Consider the following 25,931-nt stretch of genomic DNA (forward strand, 5'->3'; position numbering starts at 1 on the left):
CACAAGGAGGCCTTATTTATGACAAACCTTCATCCCTACTTCAGAACAACTCAATGCTTCATTTGTCTGAGCATCTCCACCAGGTAAGACTTTATTTCCTTTTGATATATTACTTTCTAGCTCACAGACTTTATTACATGTAACATTTTAAAATTCTGCATGAATTGCAATGAATTGATGGTGATAACAGGTGTTTTACTTGGGCTAGATATCTACAGTTAGTTAGAAGATGCTTTGAAATTCCAACTCTGAAAATCTATAATTAAAATAATTACACCTTGTACCTGTCTTTTGGGTAAATATCAGTAAATACAGGTAAATTAGTTATGGATGAAATGCTTACTTATGCTGGCACCTGCTGCTTTGCAGTCATTCAGGCAGGAAAGTTGATGCAGCTACTCCTCTGCGTCTCTTGTATACGCCCAGCTATGCCCGGGCAGGGCCAAAGCTTTATCAGGTTATGTCACTGTTGGAGAGAGAGAGTCCAATTAGACTGAGCTGTGTTTGTAGGACTTAAGTTTGTCATCTTTACTTTGAAGTATATTTTTGTTCCCTAAAAGCCTTTTAATCTGCTTTTAGTCTTGTGTTTTTTTCTATTTGTACAAAGCCCTACAAATATAAGGCATTAAAGCTGCAGCTGGTAACTTTATTAAAAATAAGTTTTTCCTCATATTTGCTCACACTGTCACTGTATTTTGAAAGAAGTTCATGTGACAGATAGACTGTGAAAAAATATCGCGTCCCTCCTCCTCTTCCACCAGCCAGACCAGCTTTCTCATTTTACAGCTAAACAGTACACTAAAGTATGTTTCTGAAAACATATGAGGTGAAAAATAGGCAATGCAGTGACAGAATCTTGATTTATGTTTGATCAGTGCTGCCTAGTTTGACAGTTCGACCGCAGTTGACATGACTGACAGCTGAGTTAGAGACTACTTGGCTCTGATTGGTTGTTTTCATTCACATACAGTAAGGGCATTAGAAGCGCTACAAGGCAAAAGAATTTCTTCACAGACTATATGTCTCAGTTAGTGATAGTTTCAGTAGATCTGAAGTTACGGACTACAACTTTGAGGTTGTTTTGTTCTCAAGTCAAGTTGGACTTTTCAACCACAAACAGTGACCTTTGTCTCTCTCTGCATATAATTTGGATGATACATTGCATTCATATTTAAGCAACACAGTGATACTTATAATACTATTACACTTTGGTAAATAAATTGTGACAATGAACTTAATAAATCAACCAAAATCAAGACACTATTCTCAGTTTGTCTTTTGGGTGATTTCTGCATTTAGTATTGCACATAATACTTAATATATACCCAACATCAAATGTACATACATTCATGGATATGTTGTCTGTGTCATATGTTTCAGTTAAACCACAGCTTGACAACAAAGACAGCATGGCAACATCGGATGGATTCCCAGCCAGTTTCTACGGTGAACCAGGTGTCCTAGGCATGTTATCCAATGGGATCAGTGCATTCCTCGTACTCCTGCAGAACTTCAATACTGCACACACTGGCAATGCACCGGTTGGGGTGGAGAACATACTTGCAGGTAAGACATTTAGAAAATCTGCAAAAATGAGAAAATAAGAAGTTACATTTAGCTGTCATATTAACTTAAATTCAATGTTTTTTATAGGTGTTCATCTCATCTTGATTGGTGGTATATGCCAACTGGTGGCCGGACTGCTTTCCTTCAGAAAATATGATCATCTGAGTGGCACTGCCTTCATCGGCTATGCGGCTCTTTGGGGCAGTTATGGTGCCACCAGAATCTACTTTGGTGCCTCAACTGAAAGTCCAACAACAGCCTCTGTGCCAGATGACATGTTGAACAATTTGTCCACTAATATGATGACGAACATGTCTCTGAATGCCACCTCAGAGGTCTCAGTTTGCCATTTATGCCTGTCCATAAAAGAGACAGCTATCGCTGGTCTGGTCCCGTATATCCTCCTGTCCTTTCTCCTCGCCTTCTGCTCTGCCACAGTCAACTACATCATGCCATTTGTGTTTGGGGCCATCACAGCCACCTTAGTTTTTGAGGCAATAGGTCTGGTAGCGAGCTCCTGGGCTCTTGTTGTCGCTGGGGTTCTAGAGTTGCTCATTCTGCTTTTTGCCATCTATGGTTCAGCTGCACTGCTTGTCAAAGGTCTGACTCAACGTTTAGTCCTCAAAGGCTTCGGTACTCCCCTCTTTAATGTTCTCCTGCTAGGGACCACCAACTCAGGAAGCGCTCAAAGCATTGGCCAAGAAAAGAAGAAGAACACCAAATATGCAGAGCCCATGGCCTTGGGTTTCTTCTGTGACACTGTCGCCCCCTTCATATTTGCTTTCTACAGCTTTGGGTACATGAAGTCCTTTGGCGTAGGAGCTGCATGGGTCTCAATCATCACAGCTGCCCAGCTGTTCTCCAGCTACTATGCTCATCTGCGCCAAGACTGCTACCACACCACTAAGTTCGGCCTTCATGCCACATATTGGCTGATCAAGGCTTGGGATGAGTTTGTGCTATCTGTTCTGGTTGTGGAGGACAGTAAAGTGGTCTCAGGAAGGGAAACGATGGTTGGGAACTGGTTCTTTGTGATGGCAGGTGTGGTGCTCTGCGTGGGAAGCCTGAACACAGATGTCCTGGAGCTGATCCACAACATGCTGTTCGTCCTGCTCACACTCTCAACAGTCCCTCAGATTCCTCTCCAGGGACACTACATCTTTTTTGGTGTAGCTTGTTCCCTGTTTACCGCAGCCTCCCTGTACGGTACTTTCTCGCGTCTTATCAACACCATAGCAGAGAAGTCTCTGATCCCTGTGGGACCACAGCCCATCTCCTCTGACCAGCTGAAGAAGGCTTTGAAGTGCTGCAGGGCTGAGCAGGGAGACCAGGAGGCGCTGCCCCGAACTGACCAGGCTTCAGACGCCCTGTTCTACTTTTCAAATGGGGTTGCAGCTCTCTCTGCTCTACATGCGAGTTCATCCAGTACGAATCCTGTCTTCCTACATCTGACTGTCCCTTGGGTCCTCATCTCAGGAGCAATTATCCAGGTTTATGTCAGCCGACTGCAAGTCACAGGAGGTGGCCGTTTCGGGTCAGTCATCCCATCCATCTATGTAGCAGTATGGGCAACGTGGACCTGGTTTAGATTTGCAAGTATGTCAGTATAAGCATGTGTTTACACGGAAACATGTTATGACTGAATAAGACAAAATTCTTATCCCATGTTTTTCTTTTCTAGGCAAACTGCTTCAGCTGTCCACAGAGGCAGCCTACGGTTTCACAGCAGGAGCCGTTGCTCTCCTGGTCATTAATGCTTTCCTTATGCTGATTGGTAAGGTCAACAAAATTATCTTTTTCAACAGAAGAATGAATGAATTTTTTTTGTTTTTGAGCTTGTTTTCATCCATCTGTTGTGCAATAGCTGCCTACAGGAACCTGGTTTTGCTGTCTCTAACAGCAGTCATGGAGGTTGTTCTGGTCTGTTTCCTGCTTTCCACTCTGCAGCGACTGCCATATGAACTAGAAAGTATGTATAAACAAAGCCTCATTCTGAACACATTGATGTAGGTTTTTAAATCTAGAAATCGTTAGAAATTAAAACAATATCTGTATCCTTCCAGTGGCCATGCTCGCACTACTTTCAATAATCTGTATATATGGAGCTCTGGCGTCACTGCTGAACTGCATCTTCTCACAAAGACTGCTGCCTATGGGCCCTCCTTTAATAAAGGTAACCATTTAAGACACTCCTTTTGCATTCCTCTGCTCAGTCTACAGTAGTCTGTCATATTTGACCCTGCTCATTTTATGAAAATGTCCCTCCCTCTGTGACCCGTCTCAGGAGGAAGTGAAGCAGCAGTCTGCTCCAGAGCTTCCCTGTCCTGTGACTGAATCACGACTCACCAGTGGTCTCCTGAAGATCGCTGGCCTTCTGGAGGAAGGAGGAGTGTGTGGTATCCCCACAGACACAGTGTATGCCCTGGCTGCCTCCTGCAAGAATCCTCAAGCCATAGAGAAAATCTACAATATTAAAGTAAGGAAGAAAAACATGCTGGTAGTCAGTATCATTTTGAAGTGTAATATGAGACGGATCATTAAATCCAATTTTGCCTTTGATGTGAAACTCATCAACCTGTTATCTGTGACGTCATCCAGGACAGACCAGCAGAGAAGCCCATTTGCATTTGCATCTCTAATGTGGAGCAGCTGGTAGCAGCCAAGCCTCCCTTCAGCCCTCTGCTCTGGGAGTTTATGAGGAATGTGTATCCAGGAGGCATCAGCTGTATTGTCAGCAAAGGAGACTGGCTGTTCAGACTAGGTGAACTCTTCAGTTTGAATGTTGCTGGATTCAATTAACAACATCTTCATAATATTAATATCAATTATCGGTTTTCACCTCACCTTTTATTCATCTTGTGTAGGAGTAGGACCGGCTTATGATCGTGTTGGCACCAAGGACAGCATCATGATCCGTGTCCCTGACCACACAGTAACCGGCCACCTGTGTGACATCACCGGACCTCTTGCTATTACGTCAGCCAATCCCAGTGGAGAGTCTGACAGCACCCACCACTCCATGGTCATCAAGTAAGTGTCTCCTCACAGAACTTAAATGTCCTCTTACAGCAGATTAATCTCTGTGTCTTGTGTAGCATAGTGACAAATGTGTCATTTATTATCTATCACAGTGTTTTACTACAAACAACATGCATATTTATTCACACACACTCTCCTGCATATTTTTTTGCCACAGTCGACTAGGACACAAGATCCAAGGCGTTCTGTGTGACGGGGACTCAAATGAAGTTGTTGCGTCCACCGTTGTTAACTGCCAAAAGATTGATGAAGGTAAAACACAAACATATTCCCCCTACATTCTCTCCTTTGTGTGTTTGCACATTCACTTTTCTAACTCAAGCCTATCTGACTCTTTCCACAGGGACCATCACCATTGTGAGGGAAGGCTGTGTCCCCGCAGTAAAAGTCAGACAGATTTTCGACAGAGTGAAAAGCTCTATGGTGTGATCGTCTCACACCTCGTTTCCCTCCCTCAGAGTGCCTCTTCATGACTGGTCGCCCACAAGATCGGCTTCTTCAGCTCCCCTATTTCCATTCAACAGTCTCAGGGACACTTCACGGATAATATGTGAAAGACAGAGTGAAAGCATGTTGCTGAGTGCATGTGTGTACCTTAGCAAATGTTACAATAAAAAAATTGTAGCTCACAATGCCCTTGATGGATGCCCTTAGCAAAGAACGTATGTCATACAAAGAGTCTCAGCTGATGTGCCACGACTTTGTGAAGATGCATTTTTTCAGCTGTATCATTCTGGTAAAAACAAAACTGTAGGAACTTCGATATTTAAGTTAGTTAAAAGAATGTCAGTATATCTTTCTGAACTGATTGTTGCAAATGATTAAGATCTCTGTAAATATGTATTTATAAATTTAATTTATGCTGTATGCTGACGTGAATTTCACACTTATATATGTGTGTGTGTGTGTGTTCAAATAAACTAAACTATTCAGGGTGCAATAGAAAAATCTCCTGTTACTGCATATTTATGTTCATAAACAATGAATTTGACTGAAGTTGTGTTATATTTGTGTCCTAATAATGACAATAAAAATAATGTCTCCAATAAATTTCAGCTGATTTTTTATATATACATATATATATATATATATATATATTTTTTTTACATCCTTTCTGTCTGTATTCAATAGTTGACAAATGAGAGGTGACATGAAACTTGGGGAGAAAGAAAGCGGGAAAATGAGATGCAACAAAGGCCTCCAGCTGGAGTTAAACTGAGACGTAGTGATCAGGACTCCGTATGCGTCATTAATTTACAGTGAAGAAGTATTTTGCACTCTGATGCGATAAGATGAAAATCTACTTGCAAATATTATTCAAACACATCTAATGTGAATAGTGTCTATTCAGTGTCTACAATGAAAATACACTGTAATAGCAATCCACTGTTGCTGGTAGTATTCACACAACCAGCTGCATTTTGCCCACTAGGACAATAACTAATGGGTCCTACCAATAAAATCTGAGCTAATTACATGTAAGACGAGACAAGAGAGGCCTAATGGCGTAGTGCACACACTGCATAGCAAACAGGCAGAGAGATGGAAAATTTACAGAGGAATCACTGTCCAAGTAACAGGACAAAACCTTCTCTAGACATATCAAGAAATCCGTATGTGCTATACTTACCGAGCCGACCCATACTGTCATTTTAGATGAAAAAGACTGAGTAGTGCTTTGAGCTACATGCTAACGTCAGCATTCTGACATGCTCCCAATGACAATGCTAACATGCCTATGTTGAGCACGTACGATGTTTACCATGTTAACCATATTAGTTTTGCACATTAGCATGCTAACATTTGCCAAATAGTGCTAATCACATACGTTCTGCAGGCATTTGGTCAAATACTTACATGGTGGACCGACCAACAGACTCACATTGCCACCCCAGCAGCTTGACTCTTGGGTCATGACAAATGGCTCCTTTAGGCTGGGAACACTGGGTCCAAAAGAAATAGTGCAAGGCAAGGTTATAAGTTTTTCTTACATCCAAGTGTCCACAGTCATTGTATGCAGTTTTCAACACTACTTCACAGAAGTTTTTTGGGCACAAAAATCATAAAAACAGCTTCTCTGACGAAATCCTCCTTACAAGGCATCCACTCTCTCACAGGCAAATTTCCTTTGAGAAAGAAACCAGGAGACATGTCTCTCTTATTTCTTCAATGGACAAAAACACTAAAAATAAAAGCATCAAACTTGCACTGTTTTCACAAACTGTAGTTTAAGTCCTGTCATATAGCACCCTATAGAGCTTATATGTAGCTCAGTTTTCATTCATGTGTGATGTCATTGTGCTTATTAGGTTGTTATGCAATTACGCAGTTCTACATCCTATATTGTATGTCAAGGTTCAGACGAGGTCTTAAACAGAGATCAGAGTCAGTGTGGTACATTTCTGGAGGTGTATCAGATGCATTGTTGTAAGTGGTTTGATTATGCAGGAGCGGGAATCCCAAAGATAATATAGATAATAATCCTTTTGTACCAGAAGCTCAGTTTTTAGGGTTAAATTACATACGTTACTTTTCCTCTTTTGTTCATCTAAAGGTGTACTTTCCATTGTGGGTGGTCTGCAAACAAAGCTCAGCAACTTTACCTAGCGGGACTTCCTTACATAGGCCTACTGTTTTACTGAAAATACAGCAACAATCACAAGACGTCACATGGAAAAAAGGAAAAATCCTCAAAAGCCCCTTAAACATATGTGCAAAGGTGTAGTTTTCATATCATGTCATCATGAAAGTATCTTAAACCTGCACTAAAAATATACGTATCCCTGAGATTTTCCCTCTTTAAAGAATAAATATACTGCTGTTCCTACTTAGTCATTCATTACCAGGAAACACTTGATAATAACAGCATTAAAAAGTGGTGGACACATTATCTCATTAGCTTCAAATTATGGATAAATTACTTGGAAAGAACAACATTATAAATGTTCATCATCTTTTTTATGCACTTCCTTAAGGAGGGACAGTACAGGCACAGGTGTAATGTTTAGACTGTAGTGACATGCATTATGAGTGCTGACACATGTACACACAAATACACTGACGGAGTGACTGGTTATAGTGTGAAGCCCAGGGTGTGGATGTCCTCTTACTCTACTCTAAATGCTGTCACTGTGGACACACTGCAGACTTCAGCCTGTTTACTCAGTGACGCCCAAACAGGGGAAATAACAAGTTTCTCGAAGACAAACCCTCCACTGCCCTGCATGGCTCTTAGTTCCTCACTCAGGTTTCTGGTAATAGTTTATTTATCAGGTGACTGAGTACATATTGATTCATTATCTAGTAAGAGTCAGGAAGTATTTTCAGAAAAACAGATACATTGAGAGCGTTTACTGACAGGTGATAGTAGAATCAGGAAACACCAGTGTTTGCTTTAGATTTCTGCAGAGGGAGGTAAAGTTTAAGGTTTCCATTGTGCAGGTGTTTCTTCTGGTAACACACTCTCAGTCAGATTAATGTTGATTATCAACTATAAACCTATAAACAACCTAAAGGTCATTTTCTGAACATCAGTTTAAGCACCATTTCCATTTAATTTCATCTAAACATGTTTTTGAAAATGAAATAAACAGCCATAAAATCAATGGATTACCTAAATTTAGATTCCAGAATATAAAGAACAGGTTCACAGTTTTTGAAATCTGTCTTAAAACAATAGTCAGGGGCTCATGTCAACACTGAAACAGTCAACCCTGTCTCACTCCCAACTCGTCAAAGCCTGAATGCTTGGTCAGTGGCCCTCAGTATCAGATACCAATGCACAGAGGCCGCCGGCTGTATGACATGCACCAGCATTTTTTGATGCACCAAGCAGCTGCTACAGTATAAAGAGCAAGAAAGTAGAGGGGAGATGGACAGGTCAAACAAACTCTGAACTTTCACCCAGGAGACCACTGTTTGTTTCCTGTGTGAAACCAAAAGTCAGTGGAGTTATTTGTAATGACAACATAGTGTGCTGGTATGTGTAGCAGACTAGAGCCCCTTTCCCACCACACAAAAAAACCCAGTAACATCCACTAACATCTGGCTTTTCAATATAATGGGAAAGGTTACAGTTAGCCTTAACACCCAGGTCAAATGGCTCTGCAGTAGACACAGGCACAACCAGCACCGGCACGGATCTGTGCATTCCCTGTGAAAACATTAAAACAGTGGCCATTAGGAGATGCCTTCCCCATGCACTTCCAGTGTAAGTGATGGAGGACAAAATCCACAGTCCTTGCTTTGAGAAAAATGTGTTTAGATGTTTATCTGGAACTCATATGATGCTTCAGCCTTTTTATTGAAGAATTCTGTCTTTGTGCAACCTTCCCCCCGCTGCAGACCAACTTGAAAACACTGTCCAGAGAAACACAAGGAAATGATGTTGTATTTAAAAGGCAGTAACTTCAGAAGATACTTGATATTAACTCAGATTGCAGAAGCTTTATATAAGGACTTTTGAATACATGTTTGCATATTGGGAGGACTGTGGACTCTGTTCCCCATTACAATATAGTAGATCCATCAGGAAGAGATCTCTTGATAGCCACAGTGAACAGAAGGAATGATTACAGTAAACAAAACCTGATTCAAATTTCAGATATCTGACTGTTGTTTTAGGACAGACCTGAAAAATTGTGAATTTATCCTATCCTAAATTTAGGGAATCTCCACAATGGCACTATGCGGCCTGCTTTGTGGCCATTATGAAACAGGGTGTTATAAAATGTCGATTTAACTATACTTAATATAAACCTATAGATTGACATTTAATATCTACAGATGACAATCCCCATTACTGAGTGGGTGGCATGTGTTGAAAAATAAATATTTAGGTAAATTATTATGAATTGAATGTCCTCACTGGGTTCCAAGAAAGGTGAGCATTATTACAGTACAAGGCTTTCATTGTCTGACAGAAATAAAAGAGCATTCACTGACAGAATCAGGAAACAGCAGTGTTTGCTTAAGATTTCAGCCTCAGGAGACAGGAAGAAATTTGAGGTTCTGTTGGTGTCCCTGTTTCTTCTGTAAAACTTTTTTGTCATCAGATTAATGTTGATTATCACCTATGATGACAAAACCCACGTGTTTTTTGCATATCTGCAGATCATGTAGCCCTAATCTTTAATCCAAATAATTACACGATTGAATTTCCATTCAACAAACAAGGGCTGGGTCAGCTAACATTACGGAATAACAGTGACAGTAACAATGTAATTGTCATGCCCTAAAACATGTACAATGCTAACTTTTTTTACTTTCTTGAGAAAGGTGCTTTGCAAATGTTGGGTATTATTCCAAAATGCTATTTATCTACAGTACAGGCCAAAAGTTTGGACACACCTTCTCATTCAATGCGTTTTCTTTATTTTCATGACTATTTACATTGTAGATTCTCACTGAAGGCATCAAAACTATGAATGAACACATGTGGAGTTATGTACTTAACAAAAAAAGGTGAAATAACTGAAAACATGTTTTATATTCTAGTTTCTTCAAAATAGCCACCCTTTGCTCTGATTACTGCTTTGCACACTCTTGGCATTCTCTCCATGAGCTTCAAGAGGTAGTCACCTGAAATGGTTTTCCAACAGTCTTGAAGGAGTTCCCAGAGGTGTTTAGTACTTGTTGGCCCCTTTGCCTTCACTCTGCGGTCCAGCTCACCCCAAACCATCTCGACTGGGTTCAGGTCCGGTGACTGTGGAGGCCAGGTCATCTGCCGCAGCACTCCATCATTCTCCTTCTTGGTCAAATAGCCCTTACACAGCCTGGAGGTGTGTTTGGGGTCATTGTCCTGTTGAAAAATAAATGATCGTCCAACTAAACACAAACCGGATGGGATGGCATGTCGCTGCAGGATGCTGTGGTAGCCATGCTGGTTCAGTGTGCCTTCAATTTTGAATAAATCCCCAACAGTGTCACCAGCAAAACACCTCCACACCATCACACCTCCTCCTCCATGCTTCACAGTGGGAACCAGGCATGTGGAATCCATCCGTTCACCTTTTCTGCGTCTCACAAAGACACGGCGGTTGGAACCAGAGATCTCAAATTTGGACTCATCAGACCATAGCACAGATTTCCACTGGTCTAATGTCCATTCCTTGTGTTTCTTGGCCCAAACAAATCTCTTCTGCTTGTTGCCTCTCCTTAGCAGTGGTTTCCTAGCAGCTATTTGACCATGAAGGCCTGATTCGCAGTCTCCTCTTAACAGTTGTTCTAGAGATGGGTCTGCTGCTAGAACTCTGTGTGGCATTCATCTGGTCTCTGATCTGAGCTGCTGTTAACTTGCGATTTCTGAGGCTGGTGACTCGGATGAACTTATCCTCAGAAGCAGAGGTGACTCTTGGTCTTCCTTTCCTGGGTCGGTCCTCATGTGTGCCAGTTTCGTTATAGCGCTTGATGGTTTTTGCAACTCCACTTGGGGACACATTTAAAGTTTTTGCAATTTTCCGGACTGACTGACCTTCATTTCTTAAAGTAATGATGGCCACTGGTTTTTCTTTAGTTAGCTGATTGGTTCTTGCCATAATATGAATTTTAACAGTTGTCCAATAGGGCTGTCGGCTGTGTATTAACCTGACTTCTGCACAACACAACTGATGGTCCCAACCCCATTGATAAAGCAAGAAATTCCACTAATTAACCCTGATAAGGCACACCTGTGAAGTGGAAACCATTTCAGGTGACTACCTGTTGAAGCTCATGGAGAGAATGCCAAGAGTGTGCAAAGCAGTAATCAGAGCAAAGGGTGGCTATTTTGAAGAAACTAGAATATAAAACATGTTTTCAGTTATTTCACCTTTTTTTGTTAAGTACATAACTCCACATGTGTTCATTCATAGTTTTGATGCCTTCAGTGAGAATCTACAATGTAAATAGTCATGAAAATAAAGAAAACGTATTGAATGAGGTGTGTCCAAACTTTTGGCCTGTACTGTATATTGAGATGTTTTCCACATGAGTCAGGCATCATCAGCTATTATTTATGTTATTATTTTATCTCACACTGAACTCTCAGATTTATTTCTAATTTTATCATATTTATTTTTTGTTTAAACGTCTCCTGGCTGTACAAAGACCTCACAGTGCTAACAATAGTGTGCTTAAATATAAAGTGAGTATCCAGTATGAAAAAGACTCTGTGTTCTTACATTTTTCAAGTGGGCTTCATCTCATTGTGGAACAAAACTCTTCAAGCACATTGTCATTGACAGTTTTAATTAGGTAATAGTGGCTATGTTTCTTTATGCACTTACTCCTTTGAAGGGCAACAACTAAATTAAAAATTCCAACATGTTGAAAGGAAGTTCAATCAGTGTTTGTGAACATGAGCTCCTCTCTCTCAAGGCCAGAAACCAGAGAAGTAAGTCTCAAACTTGTAATGTCATAGGGAATACAGTCTGGAGCTGCTCCATAGACAATGAATGGAAGCCAGATTTTTGAGACCAACAGAATGTTTGTTTTCTTTTTTATACCCAAATGAGCTTTATTATATTGTTGTGTTCTCACTTGTGAAACAGAAAATGTACCCATATAGTCAGAACATCTTTCCCAATTAACTGTATATGGAGCAGCTCCAGACTTTGGACTTGATGACATCAGAAATTTACATTTTAGCACTCTAGTTTTTGGATTTGGGAGAGCGTTATTCATGTTTACTAATATTTTTGCACTCTCCTAAACCATAGGAATAACATATATGAATTTTATAAATGGGCATACTTGCCTTTATTATGAATATCTTTTGTAGAACAGAGTAAAACACATATAATCATATAATCATATATTAATAATAAAATATTAAAATAGTTTTGTGTAAATAATTGCAGCTGCTTTTGAAAATAATTTAATGTATATTTCATAAATGTATACAGTACATTAATTTAAAAATTATATATTATATATCATATATATAATATATATATTATATATTACATACAGAACAAAACATAAATTAACATTATTCAGCGAGTCATATTACAAGTGACAGTGCATTAGCGTCTGTGTGCATATGATCAGACATTTCACACCAATAAAAATCTTTATGCTGCCTGTTGATACTATGACCCATTCCTGAAGACCGGACTTTGTTCAGGTAAAACTGTGGATGGTGTTGAGTTTTCATTTCCTCTTCCCGACTCTGATGTGTCATCGTCTCCTGAACTTTTGTCCCTTTGTGCATCTGGCAGGTGCAGTTCATATTCAAAAGCGGGATTTATCTGCCCCATTCTGTGCCGCTTCTGAACCTCCTCAAAGATCTGAAGAACCTTCAAAGCACACAAACAAAAGCGGCAGGTATGAGTGTAAGCATACACTGACCTTAAAATGTTTAGAATGAAAACAACAAGAGGGGATGTTTATATTACCTTAGATTTAGGAATGAGACCCACTCTGAAGAAACCAATATGTCCTGATTCAATCTTGGTGCAGTCAACCACAGTAGATGCAATGTTCTCTGGAGAGGGTCCGTCACATAATACTCCATCCACCTAACCAAGCAAAATGTAGTTTATTGCAAAAAATAAAACCCCAGTGCCTCTTGTATTTAATAACACTGAAATACTGTCCACACCTTTTTGCCCAGCTTGGCGTAAACTTGGTTGTGGTGAGTTGTGTCTGCCTCGCCTGTGGGGTTGGCTGAGGTCACAGCGATGGGCCCCACCTGCAAGAGAAAGGTTGTTGTATTTATTAAATTTTAAAGTTAGTTTCACTCACTTTAAGACTTTGTAGTGATTCATTCCCACAGTCCTTACCAGATTAATGAGGTGTGTGGCCACAGAGCAGTCTGGGTTTCTGATTGCAATGCTTTGTGGAGTCCCAATGTGTTTGGCAGCATCTCCTAAACCAAAAGTGTCCATCCACGGGCCTGCATGAGCCAAGAAACCAATGTGATGATCATAAAACCCTCATCATGCAACATGAGGCACCCACACAGGCATACACACACAATCTCGCACATACACACACACACACACCTCTGGGTATAACCATGCTAATGGAGGAGGGCCACGCAGCCTCCATGAAGTCCAAGAGCAGAGGGCTCAGCAGGTGTCGCACCGGCTCCAGCTGCTTGATGGAGGAGATCCAGAGGGATATGGGTCGGTCCTGCGCCTGCTTCTTCACCCTGAGGTCAGACACAGCAGTTAGGGAGTAATGGGACTGAATCAATAAATGAATGCAGATAAAGACACACTCATGAAAACTCACTTGTAAGCTTTGATGACTGCGTCAGGCCTGTTGCAAGCTGCCACCAGCACGTAGACAGTATCAGTAGGCATTCCACATATGCCACCATTTTTCATGATTTCTGCAGATGGACGAAGAAGAAAAATACATCAAGTATACAAACAAATGTGTGTGTTTTCTTATATCAACATGGGTTTCTTTAACAGATTCTCACCTGCAATGTGCTGCACAGACGTGGCCTTGCGGGCTGGTAAATGTGGACAGATATCTGCGCCTCCCCCAACCCCGCTCAGTTTGACTAAAGGTTTTCCTAAGGGGATCTGAGGGGACTGGAAGGTGCTGTTGAAAATGTGCGCAAGGAAACAATAAAAACTGACAAGACCGAAGATGATGGTGACTCCTATGTCGTAACCATACGGCAGTGCACCTACTGCATCCAGCAGAAAGCTAATCAGGATGAGCTGGAAGGTGAGGGCGTAACAAAACCAGGCCACATTTAGAAACAGCGCTGCAGCTGTCACTAAACAGTTAAACAGCATGAAGCTAATGATCCCGACAGCCACATTAAAGCTTCTGGTTTCACCGTACAGGCTGCCGTACCGTGTCAACCCCCACACTGCCCACATCACTCCGTACAGAATAAAAACTGTGCTTTGAAAGGTTTTACCTCGAGCAAAGGCCACTGAGCCGCAGAGCAGCTGGAGCACCCCTCCGGCCACCACCACCCAGGGCAGAACCAGCACAGACAGAGGATCTCCACGAACTGTGGCTGTGATGGCAAAAGCAGCCAGCACACTGCAGGCGTGACCTAACACCTCTGCATCAGCGTACTTAGAGTAGCCCAGGTGAGGCGCATGTAGCTCCTTATCATGGGCTCTGAGAGTAAGACCCTGCATCCTGCTTACTAAAGCCTTGAAACAGCCTGACCCTGTGGGAATCTTTGTAGTGGAGACCATGTTGAATGTGGTAATTAAAAGCATGCCGGCAGTGAATACAAATATAGCTCCCTGTACACCCTGTGTGCCTCCTTGGAAGAAGCCTTGAGGCTGGGCTGCGATTGCAATACAATAAGCTGCAAAGAACAACTGGTAGAGCCCCTCCAGCAAGCTCTTCTGACAGCTGAAGAGAGCCAGGATGGAGAAAAGCACAGAGAAGACAACAGGGAAGGGAACAGGGGAGAAAGGCTGAATTTGGTAGAATGATAGGAGCGCGCTGTAGCCCTCTGCAAATTTCAGCAGAGCAGTGAAGCCATAAAAAGTGGCAGCTAGTGTGTCCATGGCTCGGTAGAAGAGGACACACATGCCAAGCTGGAAGACTCCAGCTGTCCACAGCCAGGGGACGTGACCGACAGAGAGCTTGGGGACCACGCCTAACAGAGGACAGGCTAACACAGAGGCAGACAGCAAGTTCATCACCAGGCCCACTGACACTGCATCGCCACACCCCCAACTCTGCTCTGTTTTCAGCTCAGCTTTCTTCTTCAGGCCCGTTCCTGGAGGCTCCACTTTACCATGAGTGACGGTGGACAGCAGACGTCCAAAACCAAAGTAAACACCCACCAGACAGACAAGCAGGTAGTTAGCAGCTGTGGCAGACTGACCAAAACCTGCAGCTGACAAACCAGCGATTTGATGGGCACATGCTAAGCTAATGCTGACAGCGATGACAAATAGAACTGCTTTCTTTGCTACGACTGCTGCGCCGCTGATGACGAGCAGGGCTAAGGTAAATGCTGCCAGGCCAGGGACCAGAGAGGATCTCAGCTCTGTGGGCTGCAGCACCCTCTGCCCCACCAGGATGTACACCAGACCTGAACCACACCACAGAGCGGAGACAGTCAGACACAGAGTGGAAAACAGCTGGGCGTGGGACAGACTGCGACGGATACCTGAGAGACAGAGAGTGAACAGAGCAGAGGAGCGTGAGGTTTACACGCGAGTGCATCAATGAATACTACAAATGAATTAATTTAAAAAAACTTATAATAAGCAATTATCATAATTAACCTGCATAAGCTAAGAGGGCTGCAATGATGAGCAGCAGAACCCCCAGTGCAGTATGAGGGATAAAGTCTTTTTCAGGTGAGCTGGCATAGTTGTTCACCAACAGCAGGAGAGAGCCTATGAGTCAAAACATAACACATTATCTATTTTTTACTGGCAAAAACAGACAAACAAGGAAAAACAAACACAAAATATAGCAACCATGTTACAACATTTGGATTGTTTTAATTTACAGATTTGATGTAGGTAATTATTAATTTAATAAAAACTGTCTTCCCTCTCTTAGATTTCAATTTCAAAAACAAAGAACATGCTTTTTAAAATTTATACAAGACTAATATGCCAATTTTTAAAGTAGTGACGTTAGGTAATTTGGGACATCAGGTAAAATGAGACAAATAAGGTTTTACATATTTAAATATTAGCAGCTAGTCACCAAACATGTTATTTCACTTATACTGCAAATGTGCTTTGAAACAATATTCTGAGATAACTGGGATGGGCAGAGCAAAAATAACAAAAAAAAAAAAAAAAAAGTGACATGTTTATTTTCTCATTCTGGTCATAAGAGCACTGCAGCTAAAACAATAAAGGTATAACAACAATTGTGGGGTGTCTCATTTTATTATCTGTTAAACTTACAGTCAAAATATTTTCACAATACACTGAACTTTTTATGGAAAAATGTTTTGATGCAGTACTTAATGCATTCAGGTAAAATTTGGATATTTTTCTGAGGTGACCCAGCATGTTTTAAGCTACCAGGCACCATTTTTTGTCACTTAAAATAGTATATTCAAGATGATGCAGTGAGTCCACGCCAGTCGCCAGTAACAACAGTCCAGAATTAGCCATCATTTTTACACATTCTTTTTTAATGAATAGCCACAGGTTACATTCATGATTTAATAAATTAATGTCTGAACTGATACATGGATTTAACCATTAAAAAAACCAAACATTTTGTAAACAGTTTACCTTTCTAGTTGTCCCATTGTACCTGAACATATCATCGCAGTAGGCAGGGGCTCTTGATGTGTTTAAAGGTCTAAAGTTTCTCAGTTATTTTACTTGTTGACATATTTTCATGATAGAAATATAGTAGAGATTCATAACAAGTTCTATAAAGTATCACTTAAGGTAGTCTGCGGAATTTTAAGTGGATTTCTTGGTAATCTACCAAAAAGTGTCCCATTAACCTGACCTGCATATCACCATGACATATAACTACCACCACTAACACAGCTGGTTTCTGATTTTAGTGTCTAGGTTTCAGAGGTTAGAAAACACAGGTCTTATTTATGATGTTACTTTAGTTTTTTTTTTAGCATACAGTTATATGATATTCATGATGACAGGTAATGAACGAACAACAGCAGAGAGTAGACTTTTCAAAATATGGTAACTGGTGTATGTAAATAAAGGCTTACCGCCGGAGATGCCAAGTATGCCGACAGACACATGTAGTGAGTTGACTTGTGCCATAACAGAAGGAGGATAACAAGAGTACTGCTGTTTGGGCGTGAGGCTGGCTTTTATACCGCTGTGTGTGACGTCAGCACGCAGGAGAAACCTGAGCGGCGCCTCACTGGGAAAAACCGGGGACAGGTACGTCACAGGAGAGGAAAAATACTCCGAAAATGATCGTGTGACTAAGAATGTAAGTTGATGAGGAACTTTGTCATTAGGATGCCTTAGAATATATTAAAAAAATACAAAGATATCATGTACCTAAATATGAAAACTAATTGTCCTTGTATAAAATATCATCGTAATTTCATGAAGGCTATTATTTACTATTAAATTCATATAGCACACATCTGCTGATTTATGTAACTTATGTATTATTTTTCTTTCCCCCAACTGTGCTCCATAAAATGCAAATAAGACAAAACTCATATTTTTATCACACTTAAAGCACCATTTTTTTAAGCGTACATCTTTATTTATCCATAAAACATTCAAAAGTTAGAGCATGCAAATTTGTTTTATTTAAAGAAAAAAATATCCAGTTTTTTTTATTTGTTAAACATTCTCAAACAAAGAGGAACAACCCTGTAAAATAAACTAATTGTGTAATCCAAATGTTTCCTCATTGCATCACTTTTCTTGTTAAAAACAGCAGGAATGATTCAGCATTTTATTCCCAACACTGACCATACTGTGTTACCGGTTACCTCCAAGGTGCATGATGTCAGCTTTTCTGGACAGCAGGTTAAGGGAGGAGACAGAGAGGTGGGCAGGACTATAAAGAATCTGCTTCAGAGTTCAGCCTGCACACCTCTGCTGAACTGCTCGATCACACACAGCCAGGCCACCTACTCCACGTACACAAGGTGAGATATATCTCCACTCTGTCTTTACTTCTGCCATCTTAACTTAGCCAGAGCTCTCTACTGATATTTTATGAACAAACATGTTGATTTTGGATGATAATGTCAGGATTAAAGGCAAAGTAGCATCGCAAAGTGCACGAGGGACATGGTGAAATACTTCTGATAAATATTCCTTTTACAGTGCTGCCTATTTATTTAGACTAGTGGGGTCTTGTGCAGCATATTCCAGCCTCTTCCTGTAACCTGGTGTCAACAGTGTAACCTAGCAGCAGCAGCACTCCTTGGACTCCGCTTTCACCTGGCTTTGTACAGTTTTTATGTAAACATATGCGACAGGTGGCTCAGGTGCAGCATTCTTTACGTCTGATTGGGAAAGAAATACACACTTTATAATGTCAAACTAATTAAAAGTATATCTCATCTGTGTATTTTATAGGAACCATGGCAAAGAGGGTTGCAGTTATTCTTTCAGGCTGTGGAGTCTATGATGGCACAGAGATCCATGAGGCCTCGGCTGTCCTTGTCCATCTGAGTCGGGCTGGAGCAAAAGTAAGAGCAGGAAAAGACAAGAAGTAAACTTATTGTAGTGTAATTATTTTTTTTATTTATGTAAAACTTCTGGATCCAGTTCCATTTAGAGGGACATTGCAGCTTTCATGTCTACGTTTCTGTCCATTTACTTAGCAAAACAAGAGCACTGTCATGTTCCTGACCCGCTGATATACAGTTGGCCTTTATTTCAACTCTAAAAAGATCTTAGCTACAGAGGCTAACTTGGCATTCTTCATTTCAGGTGCAGATGTTTGCCCCCAATACAGATCAGATGCATGTTGTGAATCACTGTGATGGGAAGCCTACAGAGGAGAAGAGAAACACCCTGCAGGAAAGTGCCCGCATCGCCAGGGGTGAAGTGACTGATCTGGACAAGCTAGATGTTTCAGCATTTGACGCCGCCATCATTCCAGGTACGGCTGACCCAGCTATGAATACATGCCACAGAGTCAAATAATTTCCACTTCCTCTTTTGTGAAAACTTAAATGAATCCTGTGTGCTCTCATTCAGGGGGCTTTGGTGTGGCTAAAAACTTGAGTGACTGGGCAGTGAAGAATAAGGGCTGCACCATCCAGCCACATGTGGAGAAGCTCATCAAGGCTTTCCACAAAGCTGGAAAGCCGCTGGGCATGTGTTGCATCGCCCCTGTCCTCGCTGCCAAAATCCTGCCCGGCTGTGAACTCACTGTGGGACAGGACAAAGAGTGTGAAAAGTGCGTGGCCTTGTTTGTCACCATGTGATGTCCTTAGAGTTAAAATAAATCCACCAGCAGTTCTAACTTTGTCTTTTCATCTTTAGGTGGCCGTACGCTCAGACAGCGGGCGCCATGAAGGAGATGGGCTGCAAGCATGTCAACACTGATGTGGAGAAAGCACATGTTGACATCAAAAACAAGCTGGTGACCACCTGTGCATTCATGTGCAATGCTCCCATTCATACTATCTTTGATGGAATAGGAGTCATGGTTAATGAGACACTGAAACTGGCTTAAAAAGTATCTAATTACATAGCCTACTGGATGTTTGTCTGTACAAGCAGATTGTAGCACTGTAGTCATAGCACTTATCCCTCAGCACTTGTCTGATGTTATATTGTCAATGTGTCGTTTTCATACTTTCAATAAAAGTCACTCTACGAATTACAATTTTGCAATTGTTCTTTTAATGAAAATTTAACAATGAAATGAAAAAATCCACAACATAACAACATAGTATTCACAGACACCCATATATACTGCATATTGTGTGAACATAAAAGAGACCTTGGTTTAATGAACAGATGATTTTTAAGTTCACTGAAATGTTGTCAAAAAATCAATTTACTGATACATATCTAGTCTATAATATTTAGTCTATAAAGTATATTAAAATATGTATATATATATATATATATATATATATATATATATATATATATCAGTACAGTACAGCAGTCAGCTGCACTCTCACTCTCAATTATTGCTGATGTTTACTACAGTCATTCTGCTGTTCTCTACGACTAACCGAGAAAAGAAAAGTCATCGTTGTCATGTTGTTGCCTTGTTGTAACTATCATTTAATATGAATTTTAACTTGTATGTCCTCAGTGTAAATTTTTCCCCACTGTGAAAACGGTATCAAATATTGATATTTTTCAAGGTTTTGTATTGAAGGTAGAAATTTTAATATCGTGACAACACTACTAAGCAGGGCGTAAAATTAACATCCGCCAAGCGCCAATGGCAGGTAAAAAATGAGTTTGGCATGTAAAACAAAAACACACACCCGTCAGTGGCCGATAGAAAATTTTGAATTGCATGTGGATTTTTTATGTGCTTCAACCATTTCTGCCAGCTGTGTCAGACCATTTTGACCCTCGTGGCTTATTGTACGTGTGCCGGGAACGCATGACATCAGCTACCGTAACCCTGGGCATTCTATGGTAACTTCTGAGAAAGATGTGGCGACACATTTCTGCCGTGAAGCCAGTGCCAGAAGAGGAAAAACGAAGCTGAACATGTTGGATTTGGACAGGAAGAACAGACAGTTAAACGGAGTACAAATGTTTCACGGCATTTTATTGAAAAATGGAAACTAGACAACGCTGGCCAGTCACGGTCATGGCTGACCTACGACCCCCACACCAACACGATGAGGTGCCGCCTTTGCTGCAAGCACGCCAAAGAAACACGGAGGACAGGGTTGGATTTTCCTAAAGTTGGATTTTAATACAAATAACATAAGGTAATTATTTTTAGTCAAACAAGGCACGATTTTTTTTTATTTGGCTGGTGAAAAATATGTTTGGCCAGTAAATATTTGGAGGTCACTAGCCAACGGCAGATGAGCTAAAAAGTTAATTTTACGCCCTGCTACTAAGTCATGTTTCAAGACCTTGTCCTGGCAGAGATCCACCTGTGCTCTACCTGTCCAGTTTGTTAGCCAAACAGGAACAGCATGGAGATGCATGTGAATGGCCAATGAAAATTTCTACCCTCCAAAGCCTTACATCAGGAGTGTCCAAACTTTTTTGAATTTGGGCCAGATTAGATAATTTAAAAAACACCTAGGGGCCAGCTGCTTCATGCATCATATGGATTATTAAAAAACTAAAAACTCACATATAATGAGACAAACACAACTATTTCCTCTATCAGTTAAAAAGTGTTCAACTTCCCACCACCCCTGCAAGCTTCAGCCTTTGCTGTCGACTTTAACTTCTTTGCTGAGGCCATGTCTTGCAGGAAGTACATGCTGCTGGGTAACCATTCATTTGCTTGTTTACCGTCTGTTTATGAAAACAGATTAGTTCCGCCTTAGCAGTTCCTATCTGGTGCATGTTTTCAAACTGTTTGATAGTGCTGCCATTGTGAGGTGAACAGAAAAAATGCAAAGGGAACTTGCTTGATGAACTAGTACTGAGTGATGGGCCACACATAGCCTGGTAAAAAAAAACATTTTAAATTTGGTCCACCAGACTTCAGACATGCCCGACTTACTTGATTGACTGTAATATTTAGGTGATTAACATATCTGACTTTGGAACTGCACTGGTTTTCTGTGTTTGTGAAATCCACTTGGATAAACTAAGATTTCCTCACAAGAATTAATAAATTACTGTCACCCAGAACAGTAGAACTTTTTTCAGTTGATAAAAGGAAAATATTCTGAATGTCACTGTGCTACATTTTGACAACTTTGGTGCATCAAATATGTGTAAAGACAAACTTGAAGTGGAGCAGTGCTTTGGGTAAGAAATAATTAATTCATGGAGTGCAGTCTGTTTTATAAAAATCTACTGCATTAGCAATCTAATACACCCCACTAAAATGTAAAGTCTTGAATCCCCTACTTAACTTTGATTTTACAGGTAGATATTTTACAAATTCACACAAAAACAAGCTGTGACGAAATGACTGCTGTTGGATTTTGAGGATTTGTATCACCAGATCTTAATAATAAAGTATAGAACTCTATTCCAATACCTTTTAGTGAAGATGTAAAGACAATTTAAGTGTAACTGCAGAACTGAGATTTGCTGACTGGATACTTTGACATTCATTTTAAAGCAGTTTATAACAGTTAAATGCAGATATGGCATAATACAATGTCCACACATTTTGTACATTAAAACAATATATTATTTATTGATCATCTATTGACAGTTGATACATTTCAATACTTTGCAATTTAGTACAATTTGGGGTAACTATAAAATATTCTAATAAAGTGTACAAGTAACTGTTGTTGCATGTAGGACGAATCCAGGAAGTATTTATGTGGTTTTGTTGGAGAAATTATTGAACCCATCCGTTCCACAGGCCAACTCTGTCGCAGCAAACTTCCTGGGACGATCAGGATCCTAACAGCAACAAAAAGAATCAGGATCAATACACTGTGAGTCTGTGAAACTTACACTTGCACAAACCCAGCAATAAATCTATAATCATGTTTGTCTCACCTGTATGGGATATGCACAGGTGGGAACATAACGGATCACAAATCCACAGCGCCTCTTCTGAGATGTGTTGGCATCACTGGCGTGGACGAGGAGTCCGTCATGAATCTGTTAAAATAAATCCAAATTAATTCACCTTGTACTCAAACATACTCATAATCCCGTGTTCAATAAAAACAAAACTCACAGACATCTGCCCAGCTAACAGAGGGCACAACACAGCCTCATCAGCCTGCACCAGCTCCTCTGGGATCTCCTGATTGACCGACAGCATGTTTCCAGGGCGGGTGGCTTGGCGATGGGGCAACATGCCAGCGCAGTGGCTACCTGCAGAGCACAGAGACAAACAGTTTAGCTCAGTGAAGCAGGTTATTGGCTGTTGAACACTCATATAGTATTTGGTGGAAGTAAAGACAAGCTCTTGTGCTGCTTTTTCAAACTGATGTCCAACTAGGTATAAACTTGCAGCAGACATGAGTAGCTGAGGTACCTGGGATGACCTGAAGGGCGCCATTCTCTTGCAGTGAGTCATCTAAAGCGAGCCACACAGAGAGAACAGGGCCACCAGCAATACCCCAATATCTGTGACCGAAACAATTACAGTTAATAAAGACAAAATGAAGCAAAACTAAACCTCTCCGTGTTTTTTTTTTCAGTGCATGAATCCACCTCATATCCTGATGCCAGGCCACATATGGAAGTCCAGGTTTAGTTTCTCCTTCTTTGCTCTCCTCAACGTCGGGTTTGAGTGCTGGGTATTTACAGATGAAGCGGGAGTCCAGCAGGATGACATCAGGGCCCAGGACGGCTTTGACCACTTGTATGATTTTAGGATGTTTGGTCAGGTCCCTCACCCACGGATACTGCATGTGAACATTGTGGAGGCTGTACGAGGTGTACTCCTCACCTGGGAACACACAAGCACATATTATACTCACTCGCTGGCACTCATTAAACAAGACAGACACACTTCACACAAAAACATGGAAAGTGAATGTCATATTTGAGTCTATATTGCACACAAAGCCACATTCCTGACAACTAAATTTGATCTTATTAGTTATTACTATCACTCAGTACTGCATTCTTTCTCTTCATCCTCCCTTATCTTTCAGTGCTGCTTACCAAATTCCCTCTCCAGCTCAGAAAAGGCGTGTTTGGCTTCCCTCAGCTCAGTCTCATTCAACACAGGCAGCGCGGAGAGGAAGCCCTGTTGGTTGTAGATCTCCTGCAGTTTAGCCGTGGATGTAGTCATCTCTGTTGGATAGTTTCACTGCTGATGCCTCGGGCTCTCTTCTTCCAAACTTGTGGTGGAGGGTAGAGGCAGGAAAATAGAGGAAAAGGTTAGTTTTAAATATAGTCAATATTCTGTCTGACATTGCATTTTCAATCTAGGTTTTGAGACAAGTCCAATTTTAATTTATGCAGAGTGCAGACATTAAAAAAAGAGCATGCTGACCCAGCTGGCCTGATGGGGAAAAAAAACATCTAACCACATTTATTTGGGTCGCACTGAGCACCACCTTGTTCTTCATGCCCTATAAGACCAAATTAACCCTGCTGACTACACCAATCTATTCTATGTTAAGAGTTTACTTGCAAGATGTAAGATCTGTTGACCAAACATTACACTCAACACAGTGGAAAAGGTAAAGACTGAAAACTGTCCTTTAGCCTCCATGATCCTGAACATAAGCACTCGACCTGCAGTGATGCAGAACTGACTTAAAGTCTAATTATAAGATAAAACTGGCAACACCACAGTGGAAAAAAAACATTGAGAGTGATGTTTTAAATAACTAAAAATGACTGTATAAACACATAAGCAGTATTTTTAAGTTCTATCTATCACTTTATAAAGGTTATATGCTGTTAGTTTAACTTTATGCACATTTATTTATATATATTTTCATCTGCAAAGTAACTACACCTGCAGTAAGTATCATATTGTGTCCATACCTGTCTGCTGTTCAGTCTTCTCCTCCTCTCTCTGTGAGTCTGAACTGGATGCTGCCAAGCTCCCCTGTGGCAACCATTATATACTGCACGGAGCACCTTCTGGAAATTCCTCTTCCTTAATATCTTATGTTTCTCATGTGTTGTCATGCGGGTCTAATCAGCCATTTTCTCATGTGCTCAAATGACATCACACTTCCATATCTTAAAGAAAACTAATTTAACAGGGAAAACCCGTGACTCTGTGACGCACCCTGCCTTTGTATTGCTCTGCAGTCCAGGTGTGGTGGACGTTTATTCACTACAGTAACATGATACTTTTTCTTTTCAGCAGCTACACGCCAGGCTTGTGTTATCTCCATTTACAATGTGAACGTTATGTTTTACCATCAGCAAACGTCACTGTTATTTGCTTAGATAAAGGTTATTTTTGAAACTGTCTCACTTTGACATCGGTCCAAAACTGATATGACAGATTCATCTTTAGTTCACAGGAAGCCATTACACTATCTGACTAACTTTTCCTATCACCACCACCTTATATTCACCGTTTCTCTTCCTTGTGAGGAACTCAGACAGCTAAGACATGATGACTGATCACAGTACAAACATATTGTGTGCAATAGGTGTGCTATTGCACTAGTGGGTGTACAATACTGTTTAAATAATTAACAACAGAATGGGAGATCCTGATGGTCTCCTTTCACAGTAATGGATAAAACTTTTGCCAGCTTCCTCTTTGTTTAATTGTGATTTTAATCATTGTTCTAGACATTGTAAAGTCATTGTTACCATTATTTCAAATTGTCTTTCTACCTTACCAGACAAAGTGCTTTATAATTGCCTCTCACTGACTCTTTCAGACACACATTCAGACACTAATGGTGGCGGAGCAGCCATGGAAGACACTGCTGCCCATTGGGAGCAACTTGGGGGTCAGGACCTTGCTCACATGTGGACAGAAGGAGCCAGGGATTGAACCACCAACCTTGTGATTAAAGAATGACCCGCTCTGGGTCACAGCCACCCATTATATGTCCTTTATATCTTTACTAGTCCATACCCATTGAGTGTACAGTTGCCCATGTACAGTTTCACATGGTGTGTGTTTGGGATACAGGTCATAGGAAATTGCAGATTAAATAGTCAACTGAACCCATTAAAAAGAGCAATGTATTCAGACAGAGTTTTTGAAAAACGTGGGACAGACAAAATGACTGACTGACAGTTTCCGTGATTATGTACAGCATACCATACCATGACTTCATCATCATTCGTCATACCAAAAATTAGAAAACCCCCCAAAACATTTGGCCACAGGGGGAGCCATGGTGATCAGTCACATTT

The 25,931-nt window shown here is 40.8% G+C and overlaps 4 protein-coding genes across 4 annotated transcripts; 2 read left to right on the top strand and 2 right to left on the bottom strand.

Moving 5' to 3' along the window:
* Positions 1-55: 55 nt before the first annotated feature.
* On the top strand, positions 56-5,534 carry si:ch211-153b23.3 (uncharacterized). Its single transcript, XM_049585815.1, has 11 exons — positions 56-83; positions 1,381-1,566; positions 1,654-3,162; positions 3,248-3,340; positions 3,431-3,535; positions 3,630-3,739; positions 3,851-4,042; positions 4,165-4,327; positions 4,431-4,596; positions 4,763-4,857; positions 4,949-5,534. Exons 2-11 carry the CDS (start codon positions 1,410-1,412, stop codon positions 5,032-5,034), a joined length of 2,676 nt encoding a protein of 891 aa, XP_049441772.1. The 5' UTR covers positions 56-83; positions 1,381-1,409; the 3' UTR covers positions 5,035-5,534.
* Positions 5,535-12,199: 6,665 nt separating this feature from the next.
* Positions 12,200-17,300, bottom strand: si:ch211-153b23.4 (uncharacterized protein LOC335392 homolog). Its single transcript, XM_049586515.1, has 9 exons — positions 17,234-17,300; positions 15,807-15,920; positions 14,015-15,688; positions 13,822-13,921; positions 13,590-13,738; positions 13,368-13,480; positions 13,187-13,276; positions 12,981-13,103; positions 12,200-12,881 (listed from the first exon to the last, which is right to left on the bottom strand). The coding sequence occupies exons 1-9, from the start codon at positions 17,286-17,288 to the stop codon at positions 12,675-12,677; spliced, it is 2,625 nt and encodes an 874-aa protein (XP_049442472.1). The 5' UTR covers positions 17,289-17,300; the 3' UTR covers positions 12,200-12,674.
* A 687-nt stretch (positions 17,301-17,987) lies between these two features.
* Positions 17,988-19,836, top strand: si:ch211-153b23.5 (uncharacterized protein LOC321177 homolog). Its single transcript, XM_049586516.1, has 5 exons — positions 17,988-18,139; positions 18,576-18,688; positions 18,933-19,104; positions 19,203-19,404; positions 19,491-19,836. The coding sequence occupies exons 2-5, from the start codon at positions 18,581-18,583 to the stop codon at positions 19,681-19,683; spliced, it is 675 nt and encodes a 224-aa protein (XP_049442473.1). The 5' UTR covers positions 17,988-18,139; positions 18,576-18,580; the 3' UTR covers positions 19,684-19,836.
* A 2,514-nt stretch (positions 19,837-22,350) lies between these two features.
* Positions 22,351-24,632, bottom strand: zgc:174917 (uncharacterized protein LOC565650 homolog). The gene is made up of 7 exons (XM_049585816.1): positions 24,588-24,632; positions 23,754-23,932; positions 23,298-23,535; positions 23,119-23,210; positions 22,816-22,955; positions 22,632-22,736; positions 22,351-22,532 (listed from the first exon to the last, which is right to left on the bottom strand). The coding sequence occupies exons 2-7, from the start codon at positions 23,881-23,883 to the stop codon at positions 22,446-22,448; spliced, it is 792 nt and encodes a 263-aa protein (XP_049441773.1). The 5' UTR covers positions 23,884-23,932; positions 24,588-24,632; the 3' UTR covers positions 22,351-22,445.
* Between the last annotated feature and the right edge of the window lie 1,299 nt (positions 24,633-25,931).

This window comes from Epinephelus fuscoguttatus, linkage group LG9 (assembly GCF_011397635.1).
Source record: "Epinephelus fuscoguttatus linkage group LG9, E.fuscoguttatus.final_Chr_v1".
Taxonomy (NCBI): domain Eukaryota; kingdom Metazoa; phylum Chordata; class Actinopteri; order Perciformes; family Serranidae; genus Epinephelus; species Epinephelus fuscoguttatus.